Source organism: Ixodes scapularis, unplaced genomic scaffold (assembly GCF_016920785.2).
Source record: "Ixodes scapularis isolate PalLabHiFi unplaced genomic scaffold, ASM1692078v2 PGA_scaffold2__306_contigs__length_199485367, whole genome shotgun sequence".
Classification (NCBI taxonomy): domain Eukaryota; kingdom Metazoa; phylum Arthropoda; class Arachnida; order Ixodida; family Ixodidae; genus Ixodes; species Ixodes scapularis.
Window position 1 is genome coordinate 19,459,655 of NW_024609857.1, and position 17,399 is coordinate 19,477,053.

The 17,399-nt window shown below is 44.3% G+C and overlaps 1 protein-coding gene across 1 annotated transcript in view; it reads right to left on the bottom strand.

Moving 5' to 3' along the window:
- Nucleotides 1-17,399, bottom strand: part of LOC8035950 (plexin-B) — a 147,484-nt gene that overhangs the window by 83,535 nt on the left and 46,550 nt on the right. Inside the window, exon 6 of the mRNA XM_042291226.1 lies at nt 5,043-5,190. Within this exon, the coding sequence (XP_042147160.1) occupies nt 5,043-5,190 (148 nt within the window). The remainder of the gene's footprint in view (nt 1-5,042; nt 5,191-17,399) is intronic.

Consider the following 17,399-nt stretch of genomic DNA (forward strand, 5'->3'; position numbering starts at 1 on the left):
ATTACTCATTCAATCACGAGAAGTAGTTTTGTTCGCTCGGCTCGTCGAAGAGGGACTGAGTCCGGGTTATTTCGCATACAACGTCGAGTGCGCGTACCGCCATAACGTCTAGGCCTGCGCGGGGGTGGCCAAGCCGCAGTTCTCATAACACGAACGCAATTGAATTAGCAACAGGGGAGAGGGAAAAGCCGCCTTTCTCGTCGGGCACCCAAAAGAACGCCCGCCCGATTCGACACGCGTGGTAAAGAAAGAAAAATTATCCGCGCGCATAAGTGAGGGAGTTATCTTATTATCTGTTTTCTTTTTCTTTTTGCCCGGCGATTATAATCGGGGGAATATTAATGAGCTCTTTGAAGACGGTAGCGTGTGTGTGTGTGTGTATGTGTGTGTGGATTATAGGACGACAGTACAGGCGGCCGGCAGTTTGGTGTAGGGAAGACAGGGGGCGTGTCTGCGTTTGCGCGGGACGTGATTTAACTCGATTAATATGTTGATGGGCCAACCGAAAAATGGCCTCCGGGCAGCGGACCGAAGCAGACCTCCGAGGTACTCGTGGGATGGATGGAAGTGCGCTTGAGTTGCATCCGTGTGTGTTTGGGTTGCTTTCGTTGAAAGAGAATTCAATGCTTTCGCGTCTCGAACCCCTCCTCCCCCTCCCCCCTTCACTTAGTCGACGCGTTTGTGTGGATGTGGTTTGTGGGAGATTTGGTTTTGTGTGTGTTTTGGGGCTTTCACCTATTTTTCGACTCTCGTTTCCCCTTTATTCCGCAGCGCTGGCGTGTTTAACGTAATTTGCGGGAAGCTAGGTGGTTTCGAAAGCGGCAGCTCGACTATATAAAGTTGGGGGAAGAGGGATTCTGGTTTTCCTAGCCGTCCTTCACAGTGGAGAAACTCGCGTCTACCGCGCACGCATTACCTTGGGACAAATAAATTAATACGTGCGTCGGGAAGAAAGTGGCGCATTTCCGCGTGGTTGTGAATATATGAATAATATTAACGAAGGGAATCTTAGGGGAAAAGGTACAGTTAGAGTCTGCTGCGATTAACTTGCGTTCACGAATTTGTGTTGATTATTATTTGAGGGCTCCCGAATAAGGGCAAAGCAAATTCGTGCGTGTCTTGAGATGTTTTTATTAGCACGAATGGTCTACTCCTGTTATATTGGTATCATGCATGTTAAGATAACATCTAAAGTACAAAACAGGCAACAATGGTGACCGAATTAGACGGTACGAGGCGACTCGTGGAGCGAGAGACGCCAAGCGCATCCTCGCAATGTAACTAATTATGTAACATTAACGAGTGGAACAGACGAATTCGATTATCTTCACTCGGACGATATAAACGATAATGTCGATAACCAAAAAACTGTATTTTTTTTTTTCAGAAAGGCTTTTTAAACTGCGCCGTCACACAGTTATTTGCGTGACTGTAAAATGGCTTTCATTTCTTTCTGTCACGAAGGAAAAATTTCGTTTAAAACACTCTATAGTTTCAAAACCAACGACTCATGGTGAAGTGTTTAATCAACGACGTGATCCCACCATAGGTGTATAGATGGAAATTACGATAGAGGGATGTGGAACATTATGCTTCTAAAAAAACGACATGTTTAAAATACTATAGGCAAATACTTTGGGAGTAGAGGCGTGCGAATAGCTCAGTGCTATCTCTAGCTCTACCACTGTTAATCAAACCGTTTGACGTGGATTTGCCTTCAACAATAAAGATTGTAAATGACGCAGTGCTTTTTTTTTTTTTTTTTTTTACCGGTTTTGGCACACTTCTACTTAGGGTATATGCTCGTGCAAGTCATTAAAAAGAAAGGCGAAAAAAAAAAAACTGACGGAAGCCACGACGCACTATAGTGCGAGCAAACTCACATCAGGGGTTTAGGGGATAACACAGAAACCAAACATACGAAAGCTCTTTCCCTCTCCGACGAAGTAAAGCCACCTCTCGTGTCTTTGCATCGTAGCGTACGCGGTGCCGACTTCCTCCCATGCTTCCACAATTACCGCACTCGCGCTCTCCATTACACTACGAACGTTTTTATTTCGGCGCATTCCCAGCCTGCGGTGCGCAACGGGCCGCAGGGCAGACCGTGTGGGCGTGGACGCCGGATTTGTGAATATTTAACGAGCGAAATAAGCCGCCGACGGAACGGTCGCTTCCGGACGGGCCCCCGCCCGATCTCGCACGTGCTCGGGGCGGGCGGGAAGCTCGCGAGGTTCGTAAAAGCGAACGCGAGAAGCACACGCCGTGGAATGAAGAACTTGCGTTTCGACGGCGTGCTGGCGTCATCGTGGCCAAGGTAACGGTGACATCTGTTTTCTTTTTCGCTAGTTCACGGTACGAATTTTTACTGAACGAATTTCCCGATGCTGTACGGTTGAAGTGAAATATTTTGTCGTTGTCTGAACGTTTTGTTAATTTAAGAAAATATTGAACACTATCGCGAAAAACGTGTCACCCCATACGCGTGTCATGTATATCCAATATAGAGGGTTGCGCTTAGCAGTTTATGGAGATTATTCTTTAGCTCAGAAGCTTGTTTCCGCTAAATATAAAAAAAGGAAATAGCGGGCCTATACCTAGAATTAGACGTTACCAAATGTATAGAGCCGGGGGTGGACAAAAAAACACCTCTGTCTTGTTGTTGTTGTTTTTTGTGTACACCCATCTGTTTTTTTTTGTTTTTTTTTTTATTTTTGTTTATTTTGAGCAACACTCAATTGCAGCTATCGTGCTCACATTCAACTGAGTGACTACGACCACGTTAGCGAAAGGTGCCGGAAACATGTGTCCACGGGTTTCACGATGTGCGGTGGACCGCGTTTTTGCATATATCACCGTTTCACTTATGCGATACAAAAATAAAACTTGGCATATTTTATGAACACCGTACCATCTTGATGATGGTGGTTTGCGAAACCGGGAGACCCGCGAGAAGTGGTAGCTATATTAGAGAGTTTTAGAATCAGGGGCCTCAACGTTTGCGTTCCACTAAGAAATTGGGGGACCCAAACGTACCAAGATTGGCGTCGACGGATTATAGAATAGGGGTTTCGCAACGCAGCGCGGCGCGCTTACGTTTCCCGCTTGCAGCGCCAATACGGCTAACGAGCGTAATTATCAAAACAGAAAAACATTAAAAAACTGTCAAGCGTATGCGCTTCGCAAGTACTCTTTGTTTACAAGTAATAGTACAAAATAATAGTAAAAACAAAAGACAATCTAAAAGCAGTACAAATGTTGTTTGATGTATTCAGCCAAAACAATCCAATCCGTTGCGCTCTAACTTGGCGCTCCTTCTCGGATTTTTGGGCGTTCGTGTGTGCTTTGACCGTCTGTTGCCGAAGATTTAGGCCTTTAACTATGCCGGGACTGAGAGGAACGCGAGTGAGCCTACTCTATGAGCAGCTGCTCTATTCCCATCTGAGCTGGAGCGACTATGAAGCCTCGAAATACTTGTTTTTAAGCTACAAGTATCCGTACCACGAACGAAATCCACTCGGAGACACGGAGTAGCGATAAATTGCCATGTCAACGGTTACCGCGCGTCTCTTTAGGCTTAGGAATGGCCAGAATCGGGAACAATCTTTAAATAGGGGCGAGCCCCCCGCTCATTCTTGGTGATTTGAACGAGATGAAGCGAACCGAAAGCCGGTTGCACCCTTCACTGACAATCGAAGTAGCTAATACTGCAGCGACCATGACAAATTTGCTCCGAAGCGAGCGGAAAGGGCGCCGCCATGTTTGCTGACGCAACCCGACCCCAAGCAAATAGGGGCCCCGCGCTATTTCCCAAATTTTGTGTTAGGTTTTGAGTTTTGGGTGCCAACCCAAAACTCAAAACGGAGCTTGGGTTCGGCGCATGCGCAATGGTGAGCCTATACTTTTTTGAGGCCCCCAAGCTTTGGGGCCCTCTATTCTAAAACTCTATGTTATTACTCTTCAAAACAAACGTGCGCAAAACGTTTAAGCCGGAAAGAATACCGGGTGGGAGTCATTTATTCCCCGGACGCAGTTTCTCCGTAAACGATGAAAGGGCTGTTATACAGAGAAACTACTTTCAATTTAATGCAATAATGCAATGCATTACTTTGAAACGGCATCATCACCAGCGGATACATAGTTATAAGAATTCATATTTCTACGGACATGTCTTTTATAAAGTTTGAGTTTTTTTGTTTTTTCTTTTTGTTTACTATTTCAAGTAATATAAAATGCCGTTCTCGTAATCTGTTGGCTCCTATAACGCGTAGCTTGTACCTTTACATAACCCGGAAACGTTTGCGATTTGGTCCGGATATATTGTAAACGATACGCGGAATGGCTGAAAAGCCGAATGCCGAGGGAGGGGTGTCTTTTTTCCCTTCATCTTTCTATTTTATTAAGTAGACAAAAGAAGAGTGAACGGATCTATGCAAACTGTTAATACTAAGACACATGTGAAGAAAAAAAAAAAAAGAAGAAGCGCGCACATTTAGTTAAATGATAAAATGGTAACACATAAACCACAAATGCGCGTTAAAAAAAAAAAGAAAAAAATTCTTGATTTTTAATTTACAAGCGGCAAATACGCTCGTCTTTTCAAAAATTAAGTTAAGCAATTTCCGCGGTTTCTTATATCGTGTGATTTTCGAAGGGTTTTCACAGGTGCGTTCTATTATTTGTTTTTTTTCTGGCACGCCGAGGGGATATACAAATAAACGGAGACTGACTTCTTTGCACGGCGTGCAATTGTGTTGCTCTCCAGAGGCTCGCAAGCAACAGGTATATGCTTACGATCGGGACATTCATATAAAGCAGGCTGTCAAAAACCAACCAAATTAGACGCTCGTGCTTAAAATGTATGGTCTGCTTCGGAGGTATGGTGACACTGGTTTACACTGTAGATACGATATCTAACCAAGGCAGCAGACTGCTAGCCTGGGGTCTTTAACGTGCATCACGCAGTACACGACCTCAGGCGCGCATGATGTTAATTGATATCTGAAAGGGCAGCGGTGGGGATCGAACGTCAACCGTGCACTCACCATGGCCATCGAGCGAAAGGGCAGCTGGTGTGGGCGCACGGCCAGAAAGTCGATGCACTTGTTAGAGCCCAGGGACAGCCAGCGCGCGGAGGGACTGCGCTCGGCCAGGGTCCACGTGGCATTCTGGCACTGGGCCTTCACCGTGCATCTGCAAACGTACAAGACAAGAAGTCAACACACGTGTGCTATGATTGACACAAGAAATCTCGTGGTAATGGACAAAAGTCGCCTGACTGAGACGTTGCGTCCTATGCGTCGATGAAGGTGCGATATCATTTGACGGTTTTGTTTTTAGTCATTGAGTTTACGTGAGCTGATGTCCCATTACGTGATCACGCGATCTAATGCCATATGATGTCCTGTAAAGTGACACCAATTAACCCGTTAAATTTATCGTGGAAAAAATCACGGCGTCACGTGGCTCCACGGTGTTACATGACTGACTCTCAGTGCAACGTGACGTGGTGCCACATTCGGCTCGCTACATTTAGCGGAGAAATCGATATCACACGACATAATGATGTCACTTCACATTACAACGCCATGCGATATGACCAACACGATCAAGAAAGGCCCGCTAAGGCGTCTGATACATAAAGCTTCCGTTTTCAAAGCACGCAATAATATACAATAGTTGGCCATCGTTGAAGAGCCTGAGCTGAAAACAGCACCCATGTAAACGATGGGAGCATGTACTGTTCACACGTAAACCATTCAGGTAGAGAGAGGTTTTCTCACGTTCACGTAATACGCTGCGTAAGTTCACTGAGTGCGTGCACCATGCGCAAGTTCCTATTTTATTCTCATATTGGCATTCTTGTCGAGTAGCAGCACCCTACAATACCCAGCCGCCTTGTGGTCCCAAATGGGAAAAAGAGCCAATAAGGCAGTATAAGTAGGGAAACATTGAGCTCTATATGCGCTGCAGGAGTTGTCAACAACCTTTACACGTCTTCAGGGGACTGTTCCACAGTCAACCGGTGACTCTGTCTCAAGACGCGGCAATGCATTAAGCAGGCACACGCCGTTCGTGAACAACAAATGATTTGACAGCCGCGTGAATAAGTTTTTGCGCGGTCCAGATAGTCGTTGATTGAATGGACGAGTGCTTTGAAAAGTGACACCTGTAGTAAAAGATCCCTCGTACTCTATCAACGAAGGTGAACACACGTTAATGGCAGGACTAGAGGGTTCATCAAAATAGCGGGAAAACAGATAAAAATAATATATATTTTTTTTTTAAATCGCAACTAATGGTGACACTAATCGAAGTATCGTATCTCATGTCTCTTATTTAGGTTTTAATTTGGTAAAATTAACAGTTTCGTTTGAGTAGCCTGACATTGATTTTTTGGTGAAAACTTCCTAGTAACATGAATAAGAATACAATGCCCGATGCGCCATAAATATTGCTGCGTAGTCACGATGACAAATCCCACATCTGGTAAATGACACTAAGACAATAGCCAAATGGACATTGGAGCCGATTGTTAAAAAAGACCGGGAGTGAAGTTTTAAGTCTTTTTCGCCTCAAAGATGTTTATCGCTGCTATAAATATCTTTAAATAATTTATTAATATTCATTTAGGTCAAACATTATAGCAAGTTTCGTTAGAGGGGAAGGCACAAAGAAGTTGCAATTTATATTTTCATTCAGTCAGATATGTCGGCACTATTCAAAATAAATAGCGCCAACTAACGATTAGTTAGCAAACTTAGCTTCCCCCCTATCTTCACCTCGCTGTCGAAAGACGAACAAAGCGCTCAAGTTATTTTTTTCTTTTTTTCTGAATCTTAGGTTGGACTAGTCTGGCGGGGAGGATATCCCGCTTCACGCCTCCATCAACTCCACTCCGAGCTATGCGCTTCAGTCGCCTGTTCTTTCATTATCACTCCCTAGCGTACTTGCTTCTTTTTTTGTTTTGTTTACCATTATTCTTCTTTTATAATCCCTAATGCAATGAAGTCCTGCAACAGCCTTTCGCAAGCGCCATAAAAACGCGAAAGAAAATAAAGAAAAGCGGTACGCATGTCAAGAAACAAACCCCCGAGTCCCGGGTCCTGGCCTGCCTTCTTTCCCATAAATTATCGGTAACTAAGTTTGGCGCCAAAAACCTCAGCAGAGAAGATGCTGAAGAACAAGCTTCGCTACTCGATGAAGCCGCTGCCGCCGCCTCTTCCCAAATCCACCGTTCCTAGGCTAGCAGGGTCGGCAACCAACCCCCCGAGAATGAACTCAGCGCTTCGTTTCCTTTTTCTTTTTTGTTTCTTACGCCATTTTTTTTTGTTACTCTTTCTTCTTTTCGATTCCTAGCTCCTTCGTTCATTTGGTTATGAAACACCCTCTCCCTTTTTCCTAAAATTAAATAAGGCCCTGCTTAGTCGCTTCATTGATGTCGCCTCGAACATATTCTGACTTATATACGCACAATGCGTTATACCTTTTTTTGTTGCTTCAGTATCCATAAGATGTCCCCTCAGTCCTGCTTATTTTAGTTATTTATTTTTCACGCACAAAAATAAAGGTGCCTTACGAATACGTACGCGGTAAGGGTACGCCACTGCACCATTTTTGTTTCCGTTTTATGGAGAGGACATATTGGTTGGATATTGAAGCGGTATAAAGTGATAGAAAGCACCGAATTGTGTAACAATGGGACAATACTATCCGCAAAGAAAAAAAAGTAAATACTAGCATAATATTGAAAGCATGAAAGCCTCTTCAATGAAAAAAAAAAACGTAGAAAATATAACTTAATTACCGTCGTGTTTCGCGCTCGCAGACGCGTACCTCTTTGCGGGTCTGTTGAGCTGAAAAAAGCGCCGCACGTAGCATTCTAAGAGCATTTAAAAGCGAGAAACTCCCGGGTCCAGTTGGGTAACGCAAAATAAATGCGAACAAAAGTAAACTTCTTTTGACCCCGCGTAAAGCTAAGAAGTAAAATAAGCGTAGGGCCGATGAAAGGTAAGGCGTAAAAAAAAAACGAAGTTAACAATTGAGAAACGAAAAAGACATTTAAGAACTTAATTAACGCATCCTCATTCTACAATAAAAAGCTAACGAAAGGGAGCTTAGGATGAGGGTAAAGTTTCATCAAAGGCAACAGGCTGCACACGTCTGTAATTAGACATGAACTTGTGATGGCAAAGGTAATTGCTAGCTTCAGTAGCTTTGGAAGCTTTGAGGCTACATCTTCGTCCTTCTACTTGATTCAGTCTTCCTCTAAACTTCTCGTTTTTTGTCTGTGTGTGTGTTTTGTTTTTACAGCTTGAAATTTTGTGTGTGGCTGGAGGAATCTTTTGCACAGTAGCTAATTAATGAATGAATGACTTATTACAGCTAGACAGGTGTGGACTATATCTTGCTGTACGATAATTACCCCTGGCAACATTCTTTCTTGCATTATCTTTAGTGAGAAAAAAATGCTTACTAGTCTTTTTCAGTCTGTCGGATGGATTAATTAATCGGGCTAATAAAGAAAAAGAGTTTTGCTGGTACAATTCTTTAACAGTTTATGTGGCGAGAGACATTTTTGTTAAGAGCATAACTTGGCATTAAGTGCGTGCTCTTTCCCAAATATAGCGAGAAAAAAAAAAGGTTTCGAAGTCATACAAATATACAGTTAATTTTACGCAACTAAACCACATCATAGATATAAGGTTTAAAAGCGCGAGCCCAAACCAAACTTTTAATAAACCACATCAATCGGTATTTGTTTTAGGACTCAACAATTTAATTTGCAATTTGCAATTTGCAATTTGCAAGTTAATGGCGTCCGCCATTAAATTGCAAAACGCTCTCTAATGGTTAGACATGGACCCTCACTACAATCAAGGCTCATTATGTGATGCTATCGAGTATCGCGATGCTTGAGGTGTTGACGCTAAAAACTACCCGAAAAAAGTACGAGCGATCGCGAGTGTCGCTGTCGTCGCGGCGTCCCAACTTCTGACTGCCGAAGCTTCCGAGGACTGTCGAGCTGGAGAGCGACCTGCAGTGGAACGGGCGTCTGCCACAGCGTGGCCTCCGAAATGCCGAAGCGCGAACGCTCCTCCGGCCGTCCCATTCGTGCGGAGACGGCGGAAGCGGCGAAAGAGGAGGAGGCGGCGTCTCTCCGCGGGGAGGCGCTCTCAACCCAGGTATCGAATTCGCCGTTTTAGTGGTGTCAGCGTGGAGCGAGGGAGAAGAGATTAAGAAAAAGTCGTGTTACGTCGAGTTGCTGCAGCTTTTATTTACAGTAAAACTTTGGTTGGGGCTAGTTGGTTAATATCGATTAAAAGGTTAAAAGGCACGAACAAACAGGAAGAAAAAAGACACGTACGACACGGACAGGCGCATAGCCGTGTCGTACGTGTGTCTTTTTTCGTCCTGTTTGTTCGCGCCTTTTAACTCTACTTACAGATTTTTGTGTATTGTGGTAGCACTTCCCCAGAGCTAGCTGCTCTGGGGAAGTAGACAGAGAAATTGTGTTGCTTGTTTAGTTTGAGATATTCGTCTGGACATGTGGCGCTCATTTTGATATATTTGACTGCAATCTGCATATAAAACAAAACAGTTTTGTTCCCTCCATAAACATTTTGAATTTTCCAAAATAGAAATAATCAGGTTATACTTTTTTTTTTCTGCACGTAGTTTGACGTAACTTTTTGAGCGTGAGCACGAGGTTGGATACTATATACCGCAGTCCGGCGTTGTCCTTCTTTTAATATTTGTATTATTTTGCACACAACTAATGAAAGTCACATTGCGGGGTTTGCTACTACTAGAGGCACCTCTATGCCTGAGTCTCACTGCGTATACATCATAGAAAAGATAGTCTGCAGATATTAGTCACCACGATATCCGTGTTTCGAATGCCGCGTGCCATGTGTCTCATGGAACTTGTTACCATGCGGCATTCGAAACTCCCATCTCGTGGTGACTAGCGTTTGAATTTGTTTGCAGACTGTCTTTTGTATGATGTATAAGCAGTGTGACTCCGGCTTTAGAAAAAAAATTATGGCGGTGAGATAGGCCCACCAGGAACTTTCTTTTCTCCAGCTGTCAGTCTTGTTTGCCTCTCCCACATTTTTATTTTTCAATGACTTCGCCATTGTTTTTATAAACTTGCTGAAAATTGTAGGTTTTGATTCAAAGAGGGGGCATTATCTCGTAAAAGCCTAGTTTTTGGCACCTGTAGCACAGACGACAGCATACCCTTATGCACCTTGTGATGTAACGTAATTGATATGCTAACAGACAATCGGATCTCAAGAAGAAGAATTCTGGCGTATTTATAAATACCAATCTCATTTCAACCTGGCTTATTCTGTATTCCAACTTCCAACCTGGTTCATTTACAGATTCCAAGCTTTGAATGTTGAGATTAGACGCGAAGTACTTTGCGATGCAGGCTTCGAGCAGTTTCTTTCGATACGCTGCTCTGTTTGTCATAGGCATGCCTATGTTGACCAGCAATCGCCGTACAAACTTCTCTGTTGCAATCATAGAATATTTTTTTGTCATGGTCATCTCTTGCTGGGCACGCTAGAAGAGGGCACTCTAAATACGGTAAAATGAGTGTTGTTTACTTTATAAGGACTCTGTGCTTTCTAATATGTGGAACACCAATGTCAAAAGCTTTTTTGGCAGTTACCAGCACTGCCACAGGTGGCGAGCGCGTTGGCAAATGTTGGCGTTTGTCGTCTGCAAACTTGTCTGCCTTACCTCCTCGCCACGCCAAAACGCTGGGCATGCGCAGTTGCGACAAATCGGCGCGGAAGTTGTCCGTAATTAAATTGTAAACGCTCCCCATGGTTAGAGATGCATGTCTCTCTCTGCAATCTAGGCTCTCGTTGCAATTATAGCGATAGCTACAACACCTCAACTAACCCTAATGTATCGTTCTGTATCTTGCATCTTATGTGGAGAAACCACCGCCAAGGTCTCTTCTGAAAGTGGCACACTCATCCATAAACATAAAGAATATCAAAATGTATAATGTCGAGCGACTACTCGCGTGGTTACGTGATATTATGATGTCATGTGACACTATATCACGTGACAGTGTGGCGCCACGCAACATTGTGACGTAACAAAACACCATGAACTCACGTGACAGCAGAGACTCCCCACATCATTTTGAATGGGGAAAGAGCCCGTAACAGCTATTGTTGTAAAAATTCGGAACGCGTGTGAAATGAGCTTTGTAGAAAGCTGTTTCTGCAGATAAAGGAAAATCAGTTCGGCAGTCCCACCAGAACAACCCTTTTTTTTTCTCCCCACAAAATCCTCACTTCCAACCCAATTACCCATTTCGGAAGACCAAGAAGTTTCCAAAAACATAACAGACCGCGAAGCCCGGGTCAACGCAAAATGATAACCCGACGACGCGACAGACACCACCCACCCGCGATGCCTGCGACGCTGACGGGTCGTCGATCGGTGATGACTAGGAGGACGTCGCCTCCTCGCGGTGAGCGACGGAGTTAGCGCAATTACACTCGTACTGCTGGGGAGCGAGTCGCATAGACCCTTCACAAAAATCCCGAAAGCCCGCGCGCGCCACGCGACGAATAATGGGAGTCCTTGGTACGCCCCTCTCACCCACGTGGCATACGCGAGCAGGCGCAGGTTACCATGGCAACAACTTTTGAGCAGCCGAGTCGGACGAGCGACGAGCCCAACGGCTGCCCCTGTCTCACCCCTGTCCTTTGTACCGGCACTGTCGTCTGCTGCACCAACGCTTTGTCGAACCTGGTCGAAACCTGCCACGGTTGCGGTGCAAAATAAGTGGATTCGTTTACACTTCAATACGTGAAGGAAAGTTGCGACGAATAACGTATTCAAATAAGTTCGCCTGTCGCGATGCCTTTCCGCCGCCAACGACGTAAAACTCGGTGGATGGGCGGGATGGCGGATGGCTGCAACGGCTGCTGGCGGTAGCTGCCGGGACGTGCGTGAAGTCGCGGAGGCGCAACGTGAAAGCGCGTGATCTGTACCGAGGGTTCCCGAAATTCCCTACCGTCGTGGCGCGGTACGTTTTACAAGAGGTCTATTGGACGGCCGGAGAAGCCTTCGCTTGCGCGCTTCGGGATGTCGGAGGCCATGACCACATCCACAAGCGTTGCTGTGACGACGCCAGCGTCACGGCCGGCGACAGCGTGGCATTTCAATGATGTCACCAGGCAGAAATCGAAGGACCACTTTTTTGGACGCGGTAAACACACCGGTCAAACATGTGTGCCAGGCACCATGCTCATATACTATAACAAAGATATTCAATGGATAATCTCGTAGATATATGCTAAGTAATATGTATCACTTTTTTGTCAAAGAAGGCTGGGCTGTAACTGGGTTTCTTATCCCATCACCTTTGTCACACACACACACACAAACACACTCACATTGAGTAAACGGATTGTTCAGCGGTGGCCACCACTATTATAAAATCATGAAACATAATCTATTCATATGTTCAAAAACGACACCCATTTTGTAGACAATAAAAAAAAAACCAACGAGTTATCAAAAAACGTAACAAAAACCCTAGACGATTCAATCAAAAGCGGTACAAAAAGAAAATCGTGGCCCTCTCCATAATCCACGAGCAAGCTCGAAGCTTTGAAAACTAAATTCCAAAAACATAAAAGAAAAAAAAAACTGAGTTGAGCTTTTGGGAAGGGTTTGCTGCGCCCATTCTGCCTTCTAAAAAGTCCTAAACTTTTTCTTTCTCCTACACTCTAAAAAAAAAAGGTGTCAAGGGAGAGTAAGTGCCCTAACTTACTCTCCTTTAACTCTATCTGCATGGAAGTTACTCTTTCCCGACCGCTTCTTTCGATGATACTCTACCTTAACCCTCCCTCGACCTCGAGAGTAACTGTAACGAGAGTTAGTTTCTCCTCGCGATATCACGGGCTGTCGATAGATGGCGCCGCTAGGGGTTCGGCGCAAGTTCGACGCTGTTCGGCGCAGGTATTTTTTCGTTTTCTCGGGGAAACCTTTTTTTCCTATCCGCTTTTCTTTTTTTTCTTTTTTTTTTTTTTCTTCTTCCATTTTTTTTTGGGGGGGGGGGGTTGGAGATGGGGCAAGGATGTTTTAATAAATGAGTTGGTACAGCCTGCCTTGACGGGTTTATATTTCAGTATTTATTAACTTGATTATTACCTGCGGCAGGAAGATCATTGGAGCGGGGGACACTCCTTTATCCAAGCAATAGGCAATTAATGTTTTTGCTAGACAGATATAATAAACAATAAACATATAGATCAGTGTGTAAACGGGTGTATCAGCGGATGCTGACGCGCGTGTGCGATTATGTTTCGTTACATAAGTGCCTAGGGTTGTTATGTAGCCCAGAGATGTTTTTGGGGCATTGTTATATTTTTGGGGGGTCGTTTCAAGTTACTGCTAAGCCCGACCTCACTGATCGTAGGAACAGGTATATGTATAAAAAAAAGTATTTTTTCCACATTCGCATTAAAAGCAAGCAAAGAGGAAAACCTCCCTCCGTGACAGAAGAGGTCGGCTTCGCGCGGTCTATTGCATACGCCTCGTGACGACCATTTCATAAAGCGTCGCCCTAAACACGGCGTTCGTTTCGAAGCCATGTATAGGTTCAAAAAACCTATACATGGCGGCAAGCCAGGTTTATGGTACGTGACACTAGGGGCTCCCTTATTTTCACCGCCGTGGAGAAAATAAACGACGGAGCCAGAGCGTTTGGAAAAGTTGTTAGCGATGATTTCCAAACTTGTTATGCGGTCTTTGTTTTGAGTCATTAAATAAACTTGGCTTGACTACTACCTTTTTTTTTCAATATTTACATTTTACTTTCCGAAGAGCGGGAGTCGATCAGTCTTTTTCTCTGTTCAAGAAAAGCTCTGGGGGGTTAAACCTTTAACACGGCACAGTTTGCTACATCCTTTAACTGTTTTAACCTCGCTCTCCGAAGCTCCCTTGACAGGAAGGTTTTCGATATAAGGGAACATTCAAGATCGCTGCTCTTTTCCGCTGTTCATCAAACAGTTCCTAATGTACAGCGGAAGCACCGTGTAGCATTCCGGATATCGATATTTGTGGTACGGATCTCACTGGCTTTAAATATAGATACATTAGTGTGTATTACAGAAGTCTTATTTCGCTGTCCAACAGAGCCACATTTAAACTGCCATTGACGGGTTCACCTTACGTTCAGTTGATTCTACACAGCAAGCGATAGCTCAATTATTTTGGGAAGAACGTAGACTGCTCTATGTCGCCCTACGATATGTTAAAAAGTATGCTAAGCTTCTTATGTTCAATGTCCCCGAGGTACGAAACACGGACGACAGAAGCTCAGTTAAAATGAATGGGCGAAATTGTCTGTATGTTCTGTAACTAGCGGTAGCTTCCTCCATCTAGCATGGCCTTTGAAAAAGCCTGTGTCTAGAGTGCCGTGGTACTCTTGCCAAGCGTTCAAGTGCCCACGTCCGATGGCACTCTAAGCACGCATTGGAGTGCAATCCGAAGGCCCTAAATGGGCTGTACAGAAGACGTGGGTCAGCGCGTCCCGAGAAGCATAGCCTGCCGCATCCGTAAGCTAAAGAAATCCGATTTACAAAAAATTTTTCACCATCGAAGTGCTTCGGAAGTGAGGGAAGTGTCGCAAGCGGAAATTTAGAGGACCCAGAGGAAATTAGAGAGTAAATAAATTTAGAGGAATTTAGAAGATAAATAAATCTGTCTTTTAGAGACAGCCAAATTTACTTATAAGCTTGGTCTTGGTACCAATACAGCCAGCTGAAAGTCATGATGTGGAAAGATTGTGAACTTTAATTTGGTCTCCTGTGTTTGTTAGTTACCGAATCGACAACAAACCAGCACCGACCAACCAGCTCTTTTACGACGCAAATAGTTTCACGAAAAAACTTAAAAAAAAAACTTCGAAAAAACAAATAAATAAACACAAAAAAGATGGTGTGGAATGGGCATGCTGCGGACACTAAAGTTCGTTCATATTTTTTTCTTATTTTTTTTTTTTTTTTTTTTTTTTGTATGGAGCATTAGTGCAAGCTGGGTGCAAGGTGCGCAAGGAACGAGCGAGGCGCCCGTTGAGTCCGGATTCCCTGGATTACCGCCTTCGGACGCACACGCTGTCCTCAGTTGCCACACAAAGCCTTTAGTCATGGATCGGGGACTTTATCCCCCGTAAGCTGACAGCGCGGTGGAAACTACGTGCTTGTTAGACCGTTTGACTGTCAGTCTCGCACCACGTGATCACCCCTTCTCCGCATACACACGCGAGGCGAGCGAAATCAAGCGATAGGAGTCAGGCCACTGAATGGTTGGCTAACGCTTGGCTTCACCGCATTGTCAACTTAGAGATGAACGAAATAAGAGCTCACCTCTACAATCAACTTCCGGCCTGTTATCGCCTGACATCACTTTCTGCGCGCGAAACCTCCAACCTTGAAAGCAACAAGATCGTTTTGCCCACGATCAAGCTTCCCGGAACTTTAGAACGGATGCCTTGCGAACGATGGGGCCTAGGAAGAGTAGCGCTGCCATAATTTTTTATTTTTTTTATTTTTTATTCTGTTTTTGATTTCACGAACGGTTTCGGAATATATGACCGAATACCGTTTTGGCATCTCCACAGAACTAAGATTTAGTGACACTATGAATGTTAACCATTTTGTTCTTAGCCCGAGACTGAGGCAGGAAAAGAGGAAAGTTTCAAAGTAGAAGAAAAATTAACAGTCGAGGACACGTCCTCGACTGTTAATTTTTCTTCTACTTTGAAACTTTCCTCTTTTCCTGCCTCAGTCTCGGGCTAAGAACAAAATGGTTAACATCCACCAGCTCGCCTGCGCAATCACTACATTATCATTTATTACTATGAATGTGTCATTGATAGTAGGTATTCCATGCGCAATTATGCATAAATATCTAGGACAACGATAATTTATTTGTTATGTTTGTGAACACGGTAAATACATAAATGAATTAATTAATATATTTATAAAAGTATCTGTTTCACATTTTTTCTCAAGAAGGTCTTTCTCGCGCGCTTCATGGGTAACAACACAATCATTTAAGTACTAACGTGTGCACTTATATGGCAGAATTTTTTTTTATTTTTATACAAAAGAACCTTACGTTAATTTACCTTAATTACTTTTCTCGATTAAATTTTCCCTATAATAAGGGACGTGCTTAAATGCATATATGCTTCTGTGCAACCCTGCTGTCATTGCTGCCAAGAAAAGCAAACATCTTTTTGATAGGACAGGTCAGGACTGCTTATATTATAAATTTGAAATAAACACCCGTGCCAAAATCACCGGTGCATTTCCAATGAGAGGGGCCGCCATCCCGTGCTCGCCTGGCGTATAAATGATCAGTGACTCGTCATTCGTAATCTATAGATAGTATTTCGGATGAAAACATTATTTCAAAGCAAATGAGGGCGAAATTACAGTCGATGTGCCAGAGTGAATCGTTAATTAAACAAGAGTCCCACCTACACCAAATCTATGACGTCGCGCTTAGGCGGTGGTGCAGCCTGTTGAACGGAGCATGGCCGAACGCTTCGCACTTCGGAAAATGGGTACATGCAGCGCGTCGTGCGCGGAGCTCTTGTGTGCAAACGTGTGCTTGTTTACACGCAATGAGTTGGTGTACACTCGATTCAAAGGTCAAACTGTTCGTGAGAGATTATTCGGCGTGAAGTCGGTCTGCCTTTCAAGATTTGCGACACTGGTTCACGCTGTACATGAGACACGCGTAGCTAGTGCAGCACGACCGCTAACCTGAGGTCGTTAACGTGCATCACGCGCTATACTTAGTTTCACCTCCGAATGAACCGCAGATGCTGTTTCAGTGCTTGTGCATCCGCGAGCGCTCGTGTGCCCGCCGAGGCGTCATCCAAAACAATTAGCTCGCGCTTTTAGCACGTGTGACCAACAATGGTCCATGCTGAGTTGAGACGAAGTATTCCTGGTGTTCATAGCACGTTCTGCAGAATGAGCTTGCGCTCCTCGTGCTCCTAGCTCCAACCAGTCAGCGACTCGCGCGGGCTAGCGCGAAATCCTCCCTTTGAAACAGAAATTTCTAGCGCAAGCGGTCATTCCGCGAAAACACCCCTGAAGGCTGCACTTTCGTGCCGGTAGCCTTCTCTGTTTAAGGACAAGCCTCGGGCACGTGCAGCATTCGCGCGGAAATATATTTTGGTGTTGTAGTAGTATTTTGAAGTGCAGGAGAAAAGCTGGAAGCCACCCGCATCTATTTCACGAGCAGAGTGCTCGCGAAAGTAGCGTAAGTACTTTTAACGTGAGCTACCACTTTTAGAAACAGATTGTAATTGTTTGAATAATCTTCTATTTGTTCTTTTTTCC